The 18,507-nt window shown below is 26.4% G+C and overlaps 1 protein-coding gene across 1 annotated transcript; it reads left to right on the top strand.

Moving 5' to 3' along the window:
• The first annotated feature begins 1,727 nt into the window (after positions 1–1,727).
• On the top strand, positions 1,728–2,669 carry LOC130976154 (zinc finger protein ZAT12-like). The gene has a single exon (XM_057900926.1). It carries the CDS (start codon positions 1,899–1,901, stop codon positions 2,517–2,519), a length of 621 nt encoding a protein of 206 aa, XP_057756909.1. The 5' UTR covers positions 1,728–1,898; the 3' UTR covers positions 2,520–2,669.
• The last annotated feature ends 15,838 nt before the right edge of the window (positions 2,670–18,507 follow it).

Below are 18,507 nucleotides of genomic sequence, written 5' to 3'. Positions count from 1 at the left end.
CAGAACAAAATCGATTTATTATAACAACAATCATAAACTAATTGTCTAATTTGATTCGACCGATTTATACAATCTAAATCGAATCATGTTTAAATTTTTTGATAATAAAATAAATATATTCTTAATTTTTTTTTAAAAATCCCATGATTCGAGTGGGTTATGTAAATTGATTGGTTCGACTGAATCTGATAACAATTAGATTTATTATTATTGTTATAAAAAAAATTAATTTTATTCTAATTTGTTAAGAAATAAAAAAATAACCAATTCATTAATACGTTCAATCAAAATACGACAAATAAGTGTCTTTACAAAAAGACGTTTTATGCGTCTTTACGAAAATATCCTCCTTATATATTTTGCTATCCCAAGTCTGAGTCCTCTTCTGCTTCTTTTTTTCAAACTAGCTAACCTTTAATTTCTTTAATCTTTACACAATTCAATTTTCAATCAAATTTGAACAACGACCAATGTATTATGTATGTTTTTCAATTTAACTATCTATAACTAACATGGAATAAAATACCATGATCCATTTTATATATCAGTCAAAGATTAATATTTTAATAATTAAATACATTTAAAGCTTACCAATATATATGAAGAGACTGGGAGTAATAATTTGGTTTAAATTTCTGTTTTTCATAATAAAAATAATTCTAAATAATTAGGTAGAAGAATCAAATTCGATATTTTCAAATTATACTTCATACAAATTATTTAACCATTGAATTATAACTTTTTTTTGTGCTTATTGTACAATCAATATAAATATATTTTATGACTAATAAATTTACTTTTCATCTCTAATATTTATAATTTTTTTTAAATATTATAAAAATTTAACTTAATTTTTAATATTTTTTATCTGTGTCGTCATAAGTACCCATAAATATTAATTTCATATAAAATTTAAAAACAAAATTAAATAAGTCGAAAATATTAAAAAAAATATAACAACCGACCATCTTTAATTTCACCTTAAAGAAAAAAATTAATGACATCACAATATTTTGACAATGAAAATACATAATAGCTGTCTAAGTTATTTATTTAACAATATCTAGCAGATCAAAGAGTTTAATTAAGCAAATATTAGTAGCTAGTGCCGCCCCCAATCCTTACTAATTAAGCCTCTAATAGAGTCAGATAGAGACTAATTCCGCCTTGTTTAATTTGGCTCATCAATTTTGTCATGCTTACGTTCAAAGCAGCATCTCCTTTCACACCAAACAACTCCTTATAAGTAAGTAAGTGATATCCCTTCCACTACTCATATATATAATATCAAAAAATATCGTTCGTACACCAAAATCAGTTACTAAAATTAGTCATTAATATATTTATGTGTAAATACATACATATGTATAATTTAATTTATTTTTAATGTGTATTTATATTTTAGTATGTATTTTATACTATTAGCTGATGATTTTAGTGTACACATCGCGTAATCGATATAATATATATATTTAATAAGTTCAACCCATCATGAAATTATTGCTTTAATTGCTCCAGCAGTTTACAAATTATAAACTCATATGTGTATGTATTTGCCTTATTTTACAAGAAATCAAAGTCACACATTCACTCACAAAAAGTCAACCCTAAGAAAGTGTCTCACACACACTACTTAATTAACCTAATCAAAAAAAATCAAATCAACAACCCTTTTATTATAAATACCACCCTTTTCTATCTCCCCCAAATTCCAATTCCAATTCCATTTCCTTAGTTTTCTTCTTTTCTCTAAACTTTCTCAATCATCATCACCCACATACTAAATTTTCCAAAATTTTATTCTTTTACAACCCACACACCAATTTTTCCAAAGTTTTTGTTTTTAATTGATACATACAAATTAAAGATTTTATCATATTATTATTATTATTATTATCATGATGAAGAGAGAAAGAGAAGTGATTGAAAGCATGACCATGGCAAATTGCTTGATGCTACTATCTAGAGGAAGTGATCAATTTAAGGCAACATATTCTTCAAGTTTTTCTTCGAATTATAACAACAACAACGACAACAACAACAACCGAGTTTTCGAGTGCAAAACATGTAACAGACAATTCCCTTCATTTCAAGCACTTGGAGGGCATAGAGCTAGTCACAAGAAGCCAAGGTTGATGGATGATGATCATGGTGGCAATAACAAAATGGAAGAACAACATCAATTGGAAGCTCAAAAGCCTAAGACTCATGAATGTTCCATTTGTGGGTTGGAATTTGCAATTGGTCAAGCATTAGGTGGACATATGAGGAGGCATAGAGCTACTTCTTCAAATTTGAATCATCATAATGGAAGATTATTATTGCATAATAATAACAATAATAATAATAATTCTTCTACTATGAGTAGTAGTAGTGGTGGTAGCACTAGCCTTGAGTCTTCATCACCAAATGGGATATCAAAGAACAATAATAGTAAGAGAGTTTTGGTTTTGGATTTGAATTTGACACCCTTTGAGAATGATTTGGAGATTTTGAAGATTGGAAATTGTTTGTGTTGATGAGTTAATTATACATGTAAGACTTGTAAGGTAGTATAGTTAATTAGTGTATTATAGGAAGATGAGTGTTTTTAATTCTTTTTTTTTTTTGAACTCTTTACATTTTGTAATTTTTCATTATCACACTGTAAATTTGTTCATTTTTAATTTCTTGGCCTCAATTATAGAATTTCATGTTATTGATTAAAATCTATAATTTAATTAATAATTATATAAAAAATTGATTAAATGAATGAAAGAAAAATATTTATCCTTAGCTTGATCAGTTTATTTTGATTAAAATTTTCAAAAACTCTAAAACTATATTTTTAAAATATGCAATATTTAATTATTTATCAGAAAATAAAAAAACAAACGCAGCCATACAATTATTATATATTGTCGATGACATTTTACTGTTCATTTTATATATAGACGTTTAATTTCTTTTACAATAATATATTATAGTGATGAGTTCAATTACTTGCAAATTATATATAATTAATAAAATTTTAAACAACCTGCCTAAAGCGTGAAAAATAAACAAATGATATAAAACCCTTTTTATATTTGATGGGATATTGCTTTCAAAGAAAAAAAATAATAATAATAACGAAGGTTTATATCTCTGACTTCTCATAGAGTCATAGTAACGCGCATTGTCCATGATATTCATTATTCAATGATCTTGTAATCAGCCATAACTAATTAACTCACATCTCATATAAGTACTTATTATTGATTTGATGTGAACATTTAATTAATATACACACATCCTTATAATAGGGATTTTTTCAATAATAAAATAAAATAAGTTCATATTTCTTCGAACATGATTTTCGGACTTTAATTTTTAAAATATGATTTCTTTTTTGTTAGTATTTAAACAAATTCGTTAGACCCGCCAAACTTTATAAAAATTGGCAAATTCGCTTAACTCCCGACGAATTCTGTAAATTTTATAGAGTTCGCCTAACTCCCGTCAACTCCATTCAAATTTTTTTAAAAAACACAATTTTAATCCATATCATTGTCCTAGAAAATAGTATATAGATTTACAAATAGTATATAAGATTACATAAAAATATACAAACAATAAATATGACTTTTTCAAAAATTTTTTAATTATAAATTAAAAAAATAAGTTATATTTAACCATAACAACTATTATTATTGTCTCTAAAAATACATAGATACATCAAAATAAGCCATATTTAAACAAGGAAAAGGAATAAGCTATATTTAAGCAGGATTTATTAATTATTATAATAATTAAAAAAGGTTAAATAAGATAAATTATTATCGGTTAATATATTATAGTTTCCTTGCTAATAAATTGGGTAAGGAAATTTTCGCAACTGCCAACGCCGTGCACTTGAATATATATAAGACATACATTATTATTCATCTTAATTAACGGCTGCTATCTAGAAGCTCTCTTAATATTAATTAATAATCAAATTATTGTTGTATTCACAGTTTCACACGCTAAAATAAAATATGTGTATTATGGATTTTTTTTTAAAGAAATATATTAAGATGCAACACTACTACTTACGGAATTGTTGGTAGCTACTAGCTAGAGTTTGTTAAAGATAAAAGCGATAAGAAAGTTTGTACTTTTTCAATCGTTTATTCAGTCTATAGACGTTTTATAAATTAACCTAAACTTTTCTGTAAAAAGGAAAAGATATATTAAAAATGGACCATGCATATTGCATAAGTTTAGACCAAAAAGTATGGTAAACCATGTGTTTCACAAGTGTTTCTTGGTTTCTATTTCTTCAATTCCCACCTTTTCATCACGATATACATAGAGAGAGAGAATTATTTTTTATAATAAAATCACTACTTTACAAAAAAAAATTGTTTTCACGTATCGATCACCCGACAGGATAAAGATTAATTCGCTGCGATACTGAATTCTATTTAAGAGTTTGTCATTGGAAAATAAATTATTACATGCATAAGGCAAAATTCGAACTCCCAACACTTATTTAAACGAACTAGTAAATTAACTATTAGACTAACCCAACTTGATTTACTCTATAAAATTTAAACTGATGGAAAATACAAGGATAGTTATAAGGGTGTACATGGGTCGGGCCATACCGGATTTGACTTAACCCAGACCCAACCCGAAATATAGACCGGGCCTAATATTTGGACCCTAACCCGATCCTAAACCCGATAAAACCTACGCACATTCGGGCCGGGTGAAAACTAGGTAAAAACCGGGTCTTTAGCATGTAAAAATCACCTAATCTCCAACCTTTATTTCACAATTCATATAGTAAAATTCACTTTAAAAAATATAACAAAAACCAACCCTTCTCTAAAATTAAAGTATAACCATAATCAATACTAATATTGTCTAACACCAAATATTTAAATCAATACAAATAACACAATATTATGCATTAGTATAAAGTCTTATACATTTTAAACATAAAACATTAACTTATAATCTTATAAATGACTAATAACACAAAATATTAAGGTTTGTAATATTTAAATTCCACGTAAGAATAGCCATCATCCAACATAAAATATTAATTGTGTATGATGATCGGGCCATCGGGTCGAGTTCGGGTGACCCGAGTTATGGCCCGGACCCGACCCGAAATAATGATCGGGTCTATCTTTGAGACCCTTACCCGACCCTAGACCCGAAAAAATCACACTAAATTAATCCCTAAAGTGTTTGAGACCGGACCGAATCTTCGAACCAGGTCGGACCATGTACACCCTAGATAGTTATATCTAACTTTCAATTGACAATTTATCATTACCCACCAATAACTTATTAATTAAATAACTGACTCCATCAGTTAATCATCCTAGTTAGCTATAATCATAGAGTTAGCCTATATAGCTAACAATATTTGAAAAATGATCGATTGTTTAATAAAAATATAATTATTCATATAATTTATTTTATTAATTTAAATTTTTAGAAGAAATAATTTATAACATAATAATAAAAATTTTATAATTTAAAAGTTTAATGTTTGATTTTTATTAATTTTAAAAGAAAGAATTTTAGTAAAAAAAAGAATAAAATAATAAAATATATAAAAAATTACATAAATTCAAAATAAACTTTAAGTAAAATTAATTTAAACATATAATTATTCGTATATTTTTTTTATCAATTTAAATTTTTTAAGAGAGTAATTTTATCATATCACACGATCTACTTTTTCCATTTTGGGTGTTTCAAAGGAGTGCCAACTTATTTAAACTATTGCCTAACAAGTGATGGTATTAATTAAGTAATTTTTAGATGGTACGACAAGTTAATTAAATTAAAAGAGTTATTATTACACGATAATATATACTATTGTCCGAGGAGTTAGAATTTGTGTGGATAATATATACTTTCCGATAGGCGATGGTGACAACTACTTGACGTAGATACTACAAGGAAGAGACACGAATTAAAGTTATCTAGAAATTCTTTTAAATTTTATTTAATAAATTAAAACCATAGGATAATAATGATGTGAATGGCAATTGTTATGATGAGTAAATAATCAAATTTATTTTTAAAAAATCATTTATTCTTTTAAATTATCATTTAATTGTTAAAAGATTTATAATTAAATTTATTTAATTTTTTAAATTTTAAGTTGATCATATCAATTAATTTTTTATTATTTTTATTGTTTATGATGTTAAAATTAAATAATATGATACATTAAATGACATTATTATTACAGTATATATTTGATAGTCATAATTAACAATTAATATGATAAATTTATAGAATTAAATCAAATTAATTCAAATTGAAAAATTTTAATATTTTAATTTTTTTAATTTAAAATTAATTTAATCTAATTACATAAACTTATCATATTAATAGTCAATTAAAATTATAAAATATATATTTAGTCAGTATAATATTATTTAACAAGTCATATCAATAAATTTTAATATTATTAATAACAGAAATAATAAAAGAATTAATATGAATAACTTAAAATATTTTAAAGATAAATTTAACTAAAAATTTAAAAAAATTAATTTAAAAAATAAATAATTTTTTAGAAACGAATTTCATCATTCACGTCTCAATTCATTGTATATATCAGTTTACCTTTTATCTTCTTCAATGGACGATGGGAGCAAATTCTGAAGTGATAACGTTTACTTGGTTAAGAAGAAAACAATGTGATTATATGTAATAGGGTAACTAATTAATTAATCAAGTAGACTTATTATTTTTTGTATTCACTACAGTCATCATCATCATTAATTATCACCATCTTTATCATCATCTATCATATCACCTCAATAATACAGTTAATGTCAAAGTTTCTCACTTTGCAATTTCCTTGGTTTTACTTAATAATTATTACTTTATTAGTCAGCTGGTCGCATATAATTTTTTTTAACAAAAATCATAATATATATATATATATATATATATATATATATTATATAAATTTTAAGTATACAAAAAATACCGGTTAACTATTGATTTTAATTAATATATATTATATATATTTTTTATAATTCAGATCAACAATTAAAATAATTAGAACACCGATATTTTTAATATATTTAAAATTTTTCCCCTATATATGTATTGAAAAGTTATCAAATATACTGAAAATACTTGTGTTTTAGTTATTTTAACCGTTAATTTTAATTAATATATAATATATATTTTTTATAATTCAAATCAACGATTAAAACAACTGAAATACTAATATTTTCTATATACCTAAAACTCTTCTATATGTATATATTATTCTCTCAACAAAATTCTGATAATATTATTGCTTTTAAATAATGAATTAAGAAATTTAATGGGCCCCAGCAAAATGCATGAGAGATTGAAGAAAAAGGTTTTTCTTGGATGCTTCCGTTAAAAAAATAAATAAATAAATAAATAAATAAATGATAAGATGCGGAAACTATTATACTAATTTCATGGCTGCTTGAACATGTTAGTCAAAGAGTGGAATCCATTTATTATTATTTTTTTAAAATAGATAACAAAAATTAAACTATGTCGGTTTGTTAACACATCTAGAACCTCAAATTAGAAAACAAATTCTCAACCTTTCTTCATTATATATGATGAACCACAAGTTACGTACATTTATAAAACGTTTACTGTTGACATTTTTTATAAATTGATTTAATTTTTGTGGGCATATTAAAATATTACCCTTCATTAGAATTATAATTAAATTAAAATTATAGTTTCTTTTTGTTAAAATTTTAAACCGAAAATAATGAAGGTATTCCACTATATTCCATGGTTTTATTTTACAAGTATAAACGTTTATATTATTCAAGTTTCTAGAAATAGTGTAGTGTGTATGTAGTGTAATAATTAAATACTAGTTAGGACAATTTGATTATTTTGGTACAACCTTGTTAGGTAGGTTGCAAAAGATGTGTTGGTCCAGCAAGGGATATTTCAGTAAAAGTTTGGTCTAATAAAGCTTCTTAGTTCTTAGTACTATATAGTAGCAATGAAAATTATATTATGCTGCTTTTTTTGGTCCCCATAGCTGACCTTGTTATATTCCTACATTTAGATTTCACACAAGCCTCTTCAAATTTTATGTTAAGATTAAGATTGATGTGTCTTCGAGTTGAAATATGACCAGATTTGTTAATGAAACTTCCGTTTGTAACTCTTAGGAAAAGTCATAAATATCTTTTTCAGGAAGATAATTTTGTATTATTATTATTATTATTATTATTATTATTATTATTATTATTATTATTATTATTATTATTATTATTATCGAGTAAATAATCAAATTTGTTTTTAAAACATCATTAATTTTTAAATTGGTATCTGAAAAATTTTTTTAGTTAAATTTGTCCTCAAAAAACTTTAAATTTTCTGCCACTTTCTTTGTTAACGGCATCAAAATTTATTAATATGATACGTTAAATGATACCACAACACATTTAGAAGTCCTGATTAATTATTAACATAATAAGTTCATTAAATTAAATCATATGCATTAAAGCCTAATTAAGAAAAATCTCGAGGCATTAGAATTCCTCAATTTAAAATTGATTTAATCTAATTTTATAAACTTATCATGTTATTCGCAAATTAAAATTATTAGGTATGTGTTGTGGTGTACATGTCACATCCACAAATTCTAACGCCACTAGCAACGAAAATGACAGAAAGACTAACATGACTAACTTAAAATATTTGAATGATAAATTTAATTAATTTTTTTTTAAAAACCAATTTAAAAAATATATGATGTTTTAAAGACTAATTAATTTGATCATTTACTCTATTATTATTATTATTATTTAGTAGACTTAAGTTTCTTGAAAATAGTAGCATGAAAATATTCATAAACTGATAAACAAAACAAAAGTATAAAATAATATAGTAAATTAGTAATAAGCATGAGTGCATGATCAAGCACGCAAGCATAAAATATTAACAAGAAATTAAGAGAAAAGAAAAATTAAGAAAAAGTCAAATGGTTATTAATTAATATTTGGTGTAGGGAGAGTAATGAGTCGGTACCCACAGTTAGTTAGCAACTTAACTAACACTTAAGCGACGGCGTGATCAATGCCGTTTATAAATTACAAAAGCCATCATCGTAATCAAAACGACAGCACATGCTACCAACCCAACTAATTAAGTTTTAATTTCATTAATATATAAACTTTAATTTTTTAAATAATAAATATTCTAATATTATATTATAAAATTAGTTATTTAAAAAAATTAAATTAATAAAAAGAGATATATAAATAGCGATATTTTTAACAAAACAATTTTTTGTCTTTAATATTCTAATTATTTTTTTGAAAAATATAAAAATTTGTAAAAACCAATTTTCTAAAATAGCAAGTGTTATGAAAGGAAGTAGCACGTCAAGAAGAACAATAAAGTCAATACTATGGTAAGTCAATGTTATTACTAATCTCCCACCATTAGAGCAGCAAAACTGCCAACATCATATTAATTTGTTGCATGTCATCAATGTTGACTTTCACAACTCTATTCTTTGACTTGTTTGTTCATATGATGTATGTGGATGCATCATGCATGCATCCATGCATATCACAATTTCTTCTATTGTATATTTCTTACTCTATCTTTTTTTTCCATTTTAATGGTACATTATTCTTGTTGGTTAATTATGTATTTTAGTAGTTATGATGATCTTGTGTATTGAACTTTGGTCCATAAATTAAAGAACACTAAGTATAATAATATAATCAATTACTATAAGAAAGCTAATTAAGGTGGTTAAATATGTGATTTAGATTTAAATAATTCCTTTCTTGTATGTATGTGTTAACATTAGACATTTTTTGGCTACCCCCATTTTAGGAAATAACTTCAATTCTTGCTTACATATATAGTGGCACAAATGTTCACACGGCAAGAATAGATGTTTATATATGTATCTTTAATTTTGGTCCTTTATTTATTTGTTTATTTTTATATTAACTTTAATTTATCTTGTGACAAACACATGCATTTGCTCAAAAGCCAGAGGTTCTTTAATTTGGATTATATATGACATAAGGCACCTTATTATGGCAATTATTTATATAGCTCATATGGCCGATGTAACTTTCCATTTCACAGTTGCTAATTTGGCATTTATATATACATATATATATGTTCTTGTTAATTATTTAGTTTCGTATATATACTTGCTTTTTATTATATAATTTCATCACTTTTAGTGTGGCTGGTGCTGCTCAATCTAGCTACTACTCACTCGGATCCTATTTCAACTTTTCCACAAAAGGAAGCAAAGGAATTTATCAAAGGAAAAGTATAGGTACCAATATATTATCTGCCAACTTCTGCCAACTCTTATTTATATTTGTGTTTCATGGAAGTGTATTCGTAGATGTGTCTAATAATTAATATATTTTAAATACATATATAAAGAGACACATTTAGAAAATATATCTATAAAGATACTTTTCTTAAACACAGTTATAAAAAAGACATTTTTATTAGACACATCCACGAACACACTTCCATAAAACACAATTATAAATAAGAGTTGGCAGAAGTTGGTAGATATGCTGTTGGTAACGTAGCGAAACCGTTTATCAAATTGTTATATTGTTTGGATAATATTATTTAAGGTACATTATCTCAACTTTTGGGTGCTATGAATACTTAAGATCATCTAGTGATTTTTTTTTTCCTTTTTAGGGTATTCTATAGAGAAAATATTTGTTCATCACCATAAGAAAAACCTCAAATAGCGTAGGTTTTTTAGAATTTTGTGGTAATTTTTAAACGTTGCAAAATAGATTATTAATGGTTTGAGAATTATCATCCTTTAAGTCACATAGATTAAGATTTATAGTGATTTCTAATAATTATTGTTATAATTGTCGATAAATAGATAAAATTATCTGTGACGATGGCTAACAATCATCGCTATTTAAAAAACAACTGCCGTAAAAAATTAATATGTAATTTTTTAAAAAATATAGCAAAGGTTTATAACCACTGCAATCTTTGCGGTTATATTAAAAGAATTCGTTTTTTATAAAATTGTTTAATTTCTTTTACAACTAAAAAAAAACTAAACTAAGTTAGCTTGTACTAAATTTTTTTATTGGAATAAAATCTAAAATTTAATTTATAAAAAAAAGAATTTTTTATTAACAAAATCTAAGTGTCATTAACCAACGATTATTAATACTATAAATTTGATCATTATCTCATTAGAATTATAAATAAAAGTGCCTCATGATAATAATAGAAGAAAAACCAAACACAATAAAAAATATCAAAAAAATTATAACTTTTATGAATATTCAACCAACAATTCATTCTTTCAAAAAGCAAATAAAACATAATCAAATACAAAGATTTAATAAAAATAAATAATAAATAAATAAAATAGAACAAAAAAAAAAGCCACATTCACTGTAGCTAAAGTCTTTTCTTCAAAATAAACTCATGAACCAAATGTAGTAACAGAAATATCAGATACTCTAAAGCTTGGCTCCCTCGGAATTGATTTTTCATGTTAAAATTGCTTTTAGCAATATATTGAATCTAATGAAAGAACATAATGCATATAAATATTTAGCCAAGAAATTAAAATCAAAATTAAAATATCTATAAAATGTATATAAAAGCATTTCATTAACCTAACAATTTTCAAGTTTTTCTAGGTCAGTAACTTTAGTTGCTCTATCAGTTAAAATTAGACTTACTTTTCTAATTACTTCTCCCTTGCCATGATTTTTTCTGACTTTGTTGCACACTTATAATTGTAAGGTTTATCTTTCAAGAATTCTCCATCATCAAGACGTTGGTGGACACATCATCATGGCATTGTTGTTTTAGTGGGATGGAGCTCTTAAAAAGGAACATCTTTTCAGGTCAATGTAAGTTTATGTTATTGAATAAAACTACATATATACACACCAATTTAATTATATTTATTCTAGCATAGCGTAACTTTCTTCATAATATGATGAAATCTAGGGCTCCTTTAGTTTTAGTATATAGTTCCACCCCCTAATGCACGAATCTTTGTTTAATTATGCTAAAATAATTCCATTCTTCTATTTTCTAATTATATTAAATTACATCTAGTTCATCCAAATATTTTTTTTGGTGACTAGTTCATCCAAATATATTCATGAGTAATATTATATAATCAGTAAATATTATTATTTTTAACTAATACTTGACTAATAATAATTTATACTTATATTTATAAGTATTTTATACATAAAAAATATATAATTTATATTTATATTTATCAAAATTTTGTACACATAAATTAATATAGTTTATATTCATATTTTTTAGAGTTTATATACAAAAATTAATAAAATTTATTTGTTAAAAACAATTCAATATTTATACCGATCAAATAATAACGAATAAAAATACTAAAATTACTAGTCTTAAAATATTTCTTTAAATTCATTATTAAAAATATAATAAATGGTTACAATTAATTTATGAGAAATCCTAGAGAATTATTTTTTTTCTCCAATGTTAGCCAATTAATTTATGATTCTTTATACTTTTTCTTAATTATTATCTTTTTTAATTAGCTGATGTTCTGCATATGTTTGGCAGATAATTATATCTACTAGCTATTTGAGATTGGTTTCAAGTTATCAAGCCACACTTGCCACTGAAGAGAAAGATCATTATTCAAGTTATTTATGCACGAACCTTGTTATCAATAATTCAGGTAATCATTATCATTTTAGCTGACTTTTCATATAAAAGTTATCAGAATAGTCTTTATATAAAGTTTATAACTAAATTTTGAACATATATATGTCAAATTATTTAGTATGTATTTATTTCAAAAAACAATGTTAATGGGTGAAGATGGTGAGTTGCTAGAGCAACTCCAATGACATATTTTTTGGATATTAGTTTTGACTTTTATAATAATTAAACTGATTTAAAATTAAAATTTGTATTAGATATAATTTTTGATGATACTAATATAAGAAGATACCATATCATTTAAAAAAAAAACTAATAAAATGTTTTTTTTTTGTGACTGAAATAAATTAAACAAAAAAAAATAAAACAAATAAAACAAGGAACTGCTTAAATAGAGGGACAGTCCCGTTTAAGACTACTCTTAAACTCTTTCCAAGGTGAAAGAAGTTCCACATACGATTAAATAAACTTGTTAAATTAAAATAAAATCAAATATTGAAATGACGAATTTTATATTAAATTTTAAATTAATATTTACAATATATGATTCTACAAATATTTATGTGATACTATGTAGAACCTAAAATAAAATAAAACTAAAACCAAGCATTCGAAATGTTCTTAGTTACTAATTAACATATATATCCTATTTTTCACGGAGGATACTGAAATGGCAGATAGTATGGTGAGTAGCATTGTTTCCTTTGCGATGGATAACTTGTCACGGCTACTTGTTGGTGAAGTGAAGTTACTTTCTAGTATGGAAGATAATATTACTTCTCTGGGTAATGATCTCAAGTTCATGGTAGCGTTCTTGAAGAATTATGAGGGAAATCGCAACAACGAATTGGTGAAAGAGATAGATGGTGAACCAGATTAGACAAGTGGCTTTCCAGTCTGAGGATGCCATTGACACATATGTTACTAATGTTGCCAGGCACAAAAGCTTAAACAAGTTGAGGATGTGTTTCTACTGCACAGGCTCAGGTTAAAGCAATCAAGTCCACTCTTGAAGGTATCTATAGAAACAAAGTCATTTATGGCATTGATGAGCACAGTGGTACTACAGAAGGAGCAGAAAGAGCAGGTGGTGTGGAGTATCTCTAGAGGAGAAGGAGAGATGTGGAAGAAAGAGAAGTGGCTGGGTTGGTGAATGAGTCCAATGTGGTTATTGAGAAGTTCATGGAACCAGATCCTAATCTTAATGTGGTTTTCATAATAGACATGGGTGGTTTGGAAAAGACCACTCTTACTAGGAAGATCTACAACAAAGATGAGGTGAAAAGCATGTTTGATTGTTGTGCATGGAGTTATGTGTCCAATGATTATAGAATTAGAGATCTACTTTTGAGCCTTTTGAAAGGATTAGAACCATCCATAGATGAATGTAATGATTTGAGTTTGGATGAACTGAAGAAGAGGCTAAGTGAATGCTTGAAGGGGAAAAAAAAAGTATCTGATAGTGCTTGATGATATTTAAAAAACTCAGGGTGTGGGATGAATTGAAAGGGGCGTTTCCAAACGAAAAAAAATGGTAGTAGAATAATCATAACAAGTCATCTAAGAGAAGTAGCATTATATAGCAATGCAACCCTTGTGTATGACCTTCCTTTTCTTGATGAACAAGTAAGTTGGAAACTCTTCTCCAAGAAAATCTTTGGAGATAAAGAGTGTCCATTTGAGCTAGAGCCTCTAGGTAGAACAATAGCTATCAGAGTAACGGGTGGAAATGGATAAAGAATGGGTTCAAGTTGGCTCGTGTATTGGACATGAAGCAAGTGGTGCTACTATTATCACCTAGTGGATTGAAGGCATTCATCCATCTAAGGTATTTGAAAGTCCAAACATTTTCTACAAGAACTACTGCAAATGCTGTAGATTTTCTATGCTATCTTTGGAATCTAGAAACGTTGTATTTATGGCATGATGAAGTTGTTACTCTATCAAGCAAAACATGGAAGCACAAATCACTCAGAAATATTTTTATAAACTCTCATCGGTTCATCTCAACCATGTCTAAGAGTGAGGTTATATTGGTAAAAACTCACGCGTAGTTATTTTTAGGTGAAGTTGATAGTTAAGAATCGTTATATGATAATTTAATCAAATCTGTTAAATCATCAAATGGTTTTGGACTATCATCTTCACGTGAAGACAACTGCATGCTAGTATTCACCGGTTATATTCATCATCAACAGCCAAGCAACGCAATTCAAGTTTAATTTTTCTATGCTTTTCCATATTTCTTGATTGTCGTTTAGTATGTTTCACTTAGATATGTGGTTTCATTACTATGTAAACTAACTATGCCAACATTGAGGACATGCTTTAATGTTCTTGTGTGTAGTGTGTACTGATTTCAAGAGGACAGTCTTGACTACTGTAAAAGTGGAGTGAAATGAATTGTATATTATTCAATTCACCGGTGTTGATTGTTTGGATTCAGATGCGTTTCATACTGAATTTGAAGATCTATTTTCCAAGGAATGAAATCCAATAGTTGCAAAGACAACAATATCCTTAGTAAAATGAAATTGAAGCTTTATAAGGTGTTTGAATGGAAGGAAAGAAAGATTGCTATGTTGATAAAGAGCATCCACATTCACAAAGTAAAGGGTTTCCTTGTTAATCTCTAATAATCTGACATTTTAGAACAGAGAGACTGGATTAGCAAATTAAAGCGATTTAATTCACAATGATGAACTAATGCTATTGGTTGCATTTAACAATTAAACTTATGTCCGTAAAGAAGACTCTATAAACATGATCCAATAACTCACAAAAACACATCCTTCATCTTCAAGTCTTCAAATATATATATGAGCAAATTAATAAAGATGGTTAATCAATTTTTGAGAATTAAATATGTGATTTAGATTAGATAATTTCTTTCTTATAACATAATAAAAGATAATGCTATGTGATGCTCTGATTCTGAAGTTCTGGAGATTCTTTTTTCTGATTTTTTCGGTTCTTCTTTTTTGTAGGTTTATGATTAGATAGGGTTGGAAGAATTTAAGATCTTTTTTAGGTTTAATAATGTTCTGAAGTTTTTTGGATGCTATTTACTTATTTAGCTTGTTTGAAGAGAATTTGTATGTTCAAAGAAATATTTGGTAATAAAAAAAATTAGTCAAAAATAGTCATAACTTATTTTATTTAATATTTATTAATTATTACAACAATTAATGAATGATAAATAAGACAAGTTTTAACTGTTTGTTTTTTGTCTCCATAGTATTACCGACATTTTTAATGAGTAAGATTGTGATTGAAGAAATTTTTGGATGTGATTTAGAAGAACTGAAACTGAAATTGGAAGGAAATTAATTATCCCAAATGGTTAGAGAGAGGAGTGTAATATAGGGCTGGCAATATTCGCGAGTTAAAAATTTCATTAAAATTCTACTCTATTTTATCTGTGAATTGAGAATTCTACCCGTACTCTAAAATTCTAAATCCTATCTTACCCTATTTGCAGAAATATTAATTTTTTTAAAATAAATATAAAATTCAATCATTTCGAATTTCATACATATTAATAAAATAAAATAAACTAATGTTCTAAATTATTAAATTAAATAATTAGTTTAGTGATTGCTTTATTTATTGTAAGTTATTACATGAGAGAGGTTATAAATTTATCTCTCACCTTCTTCATTATATATCTAATTTTTATGAAATGGATTTAACTAATATGTATTTTTAGGACACATGATAAAATTATTAATTAAAAAGTTTTATAAAAAATAATGTAAAGTTTAAATTATTAATATATTTACTGTATATTTATTAAAGTAAATTATTTAAATTTTTCTATTATTAACAAACTTAACTTGTATTTTAAAGACACAGGTTAGTTAAACCCTAATTTAAATCATGACACAAAAAAGTTGACTTTTGACGTAATATCAAAGAAAGTATTTCCTTGCTACGGGTGTGTATGGCCCGATCCGATCCGAAAATTCGGCCCAGTCCCGAATATTTTAGAGGCTAATTTAGTGTGATTTTATGGGGTTTAGGGTCGGATAAGGATCTCAAAAATAGACCTAGTCATTATTTCGGGTCGGGTCCGGACCATAACTCGGGTCACCCGAAATCGGTCCGGTGGTCCGGTCATCCTACACAATCAATATTTTGTGTTATATATTAGTGATGGATGATGGTTATTATTATGTAGAATTTAAGTATTGTAAACCTTAATATTTTATGTTATTAGTCATTATATATAAGACTATAAGTTAATGTTTTATGTTTAAAATGCATAAGACTTTAGACTAATGCATAATCTTGTGTTATTTGTATTGATTTAAATATTTAGTGTTATTAGGCAATATTAGTATTGATTATGGTTATACTTTAATTTTAGAGAAGAGTTGGTTCTTATTATACTTTTCTAAGTGAATTTTATCATGTCAAATAATGGTTAGAGTCTTGAAAATTTAGATATTTCTACATACTAACTTACAAGAAGGTATCAATGTAATATAATGTTAATGGCCCGGTTTTTACCCGATTTTTACCCGGTATAATCGTGACCCAAAAGTGTATAGGTTTCATCGGGTTTAGGGCCGGGTTCGAGTCTAACAAATAGACCCGGTATATATTTCAGGCCGGATCTAAGTCACATCAAATCCGATTTCACCCGACCCATGCACACCCCTACTCCTTGCAACGTTGCTACCTTTGATGATATAAATGACAACTAACTGCTTTATATGTTTTCGCCATTGTGATTTCAATCCATCCACTTGATTTGTGAAATCAACAAACTTTATCAGTAACTTGAAGAATCAATGTGCATGCAAATAAGTAAAAGAAAAAAGGTACACGAAAGAATGTCTAGCTAAAAGCCTAAACTCAAAAACATATCATAAAATTCAATAATTAGTCCTAAAACATACAGTTAAAATAAGCATGTATATATGTTGTACTCATCTTCATAGCTAACAATCCATTATGGATTAATTAACACTTGCACATGCATCTACTTGGGTCTGCTCAATCATGTCATAATTAATTAACGGGATGCGTTGATCTTAACACCAATTAATGTATATTTGTTTAGGCGTAAAAATGCAAATTTTTAACTCTGCATGCGAGTAACGACAACACTCTACTCCTGTACTCCACTAACTAGTGTCTTGTGCATAGATAATTTATTAATTTAATTGGATTAACCCTTTAATTTCTTTTATACCAATGAATTTTTTAAGTGACTTGACTTGACTTTCTTGAAATTGTCTTATATATTTTACCCTCTCTATTCATACTGTGTCTTGCTCTTCTTCCACATCTTTTATATGTAATGTGAGTATGTAACACAATCACTAGTACTACTTTACTTCTTATGTGGTTAATTATATGTGTACCTTCTCTCTTAATTATTACTGGTACGTTCTGATAATTTATTTTCTCTCATATGTTTGATTGATTTGATTCACTTCATATTTTCTTTCTTTATTTTTTCAGCGAAATTTGGAAATATATTCCATTTGAATAATAAGGATACAGATACAATGGACAGGCTCAATTTTGTAGTTATGGAACTCATTAGTGTGTTTTCTCTGGATATGGAAATAGAGAGAGATAAACAAGAAGGTGGGACAGCTTTTTGTCATTTTTAGGTGAAAGAACTCGGAGGGTCCGAATTCTTTGTTAAGCAAAAATAAACAAACAAGTCGGAGGGTACGACTTGTTGATGGCTGGAATTCGGATTTTAACGAAACAAAACGGACCGTGCGTTTTGTATATATATATATTTTTTATCAAGTTAAACATGAAATCGTAGGGTCCGAGTTCCCTTTTTTAAATATT

This window comes from Arachis stenosperma, chromosome 4 (assembly GCF_014773155.1).
Source record: "Arachis stenosperma cultivar V10309 chromosome 4, arast.V10309.gnm1.PFL2, whole genome shotgun sequence".
NCBI classification, from domain to species: Eukaryota; Viridiplantae; Streptophyta; class Magnoliopsida; order Fabales; family Fabaceae; genus Arachis; species Arachis stenosperma.
This window is presented reverse-complemented; position numbering and strand designations above follow the sequence as displayed.

What these genes read in the sequence shown, in the direction of transcription:
- LOC130976154 (XM_057900926.1), top strand. Translation starts at nt 1,899, where the DNA reads ATGATGAAGAGAGAAAGAGAAGTGATTGAAAGCATGACCATGGCAAAT.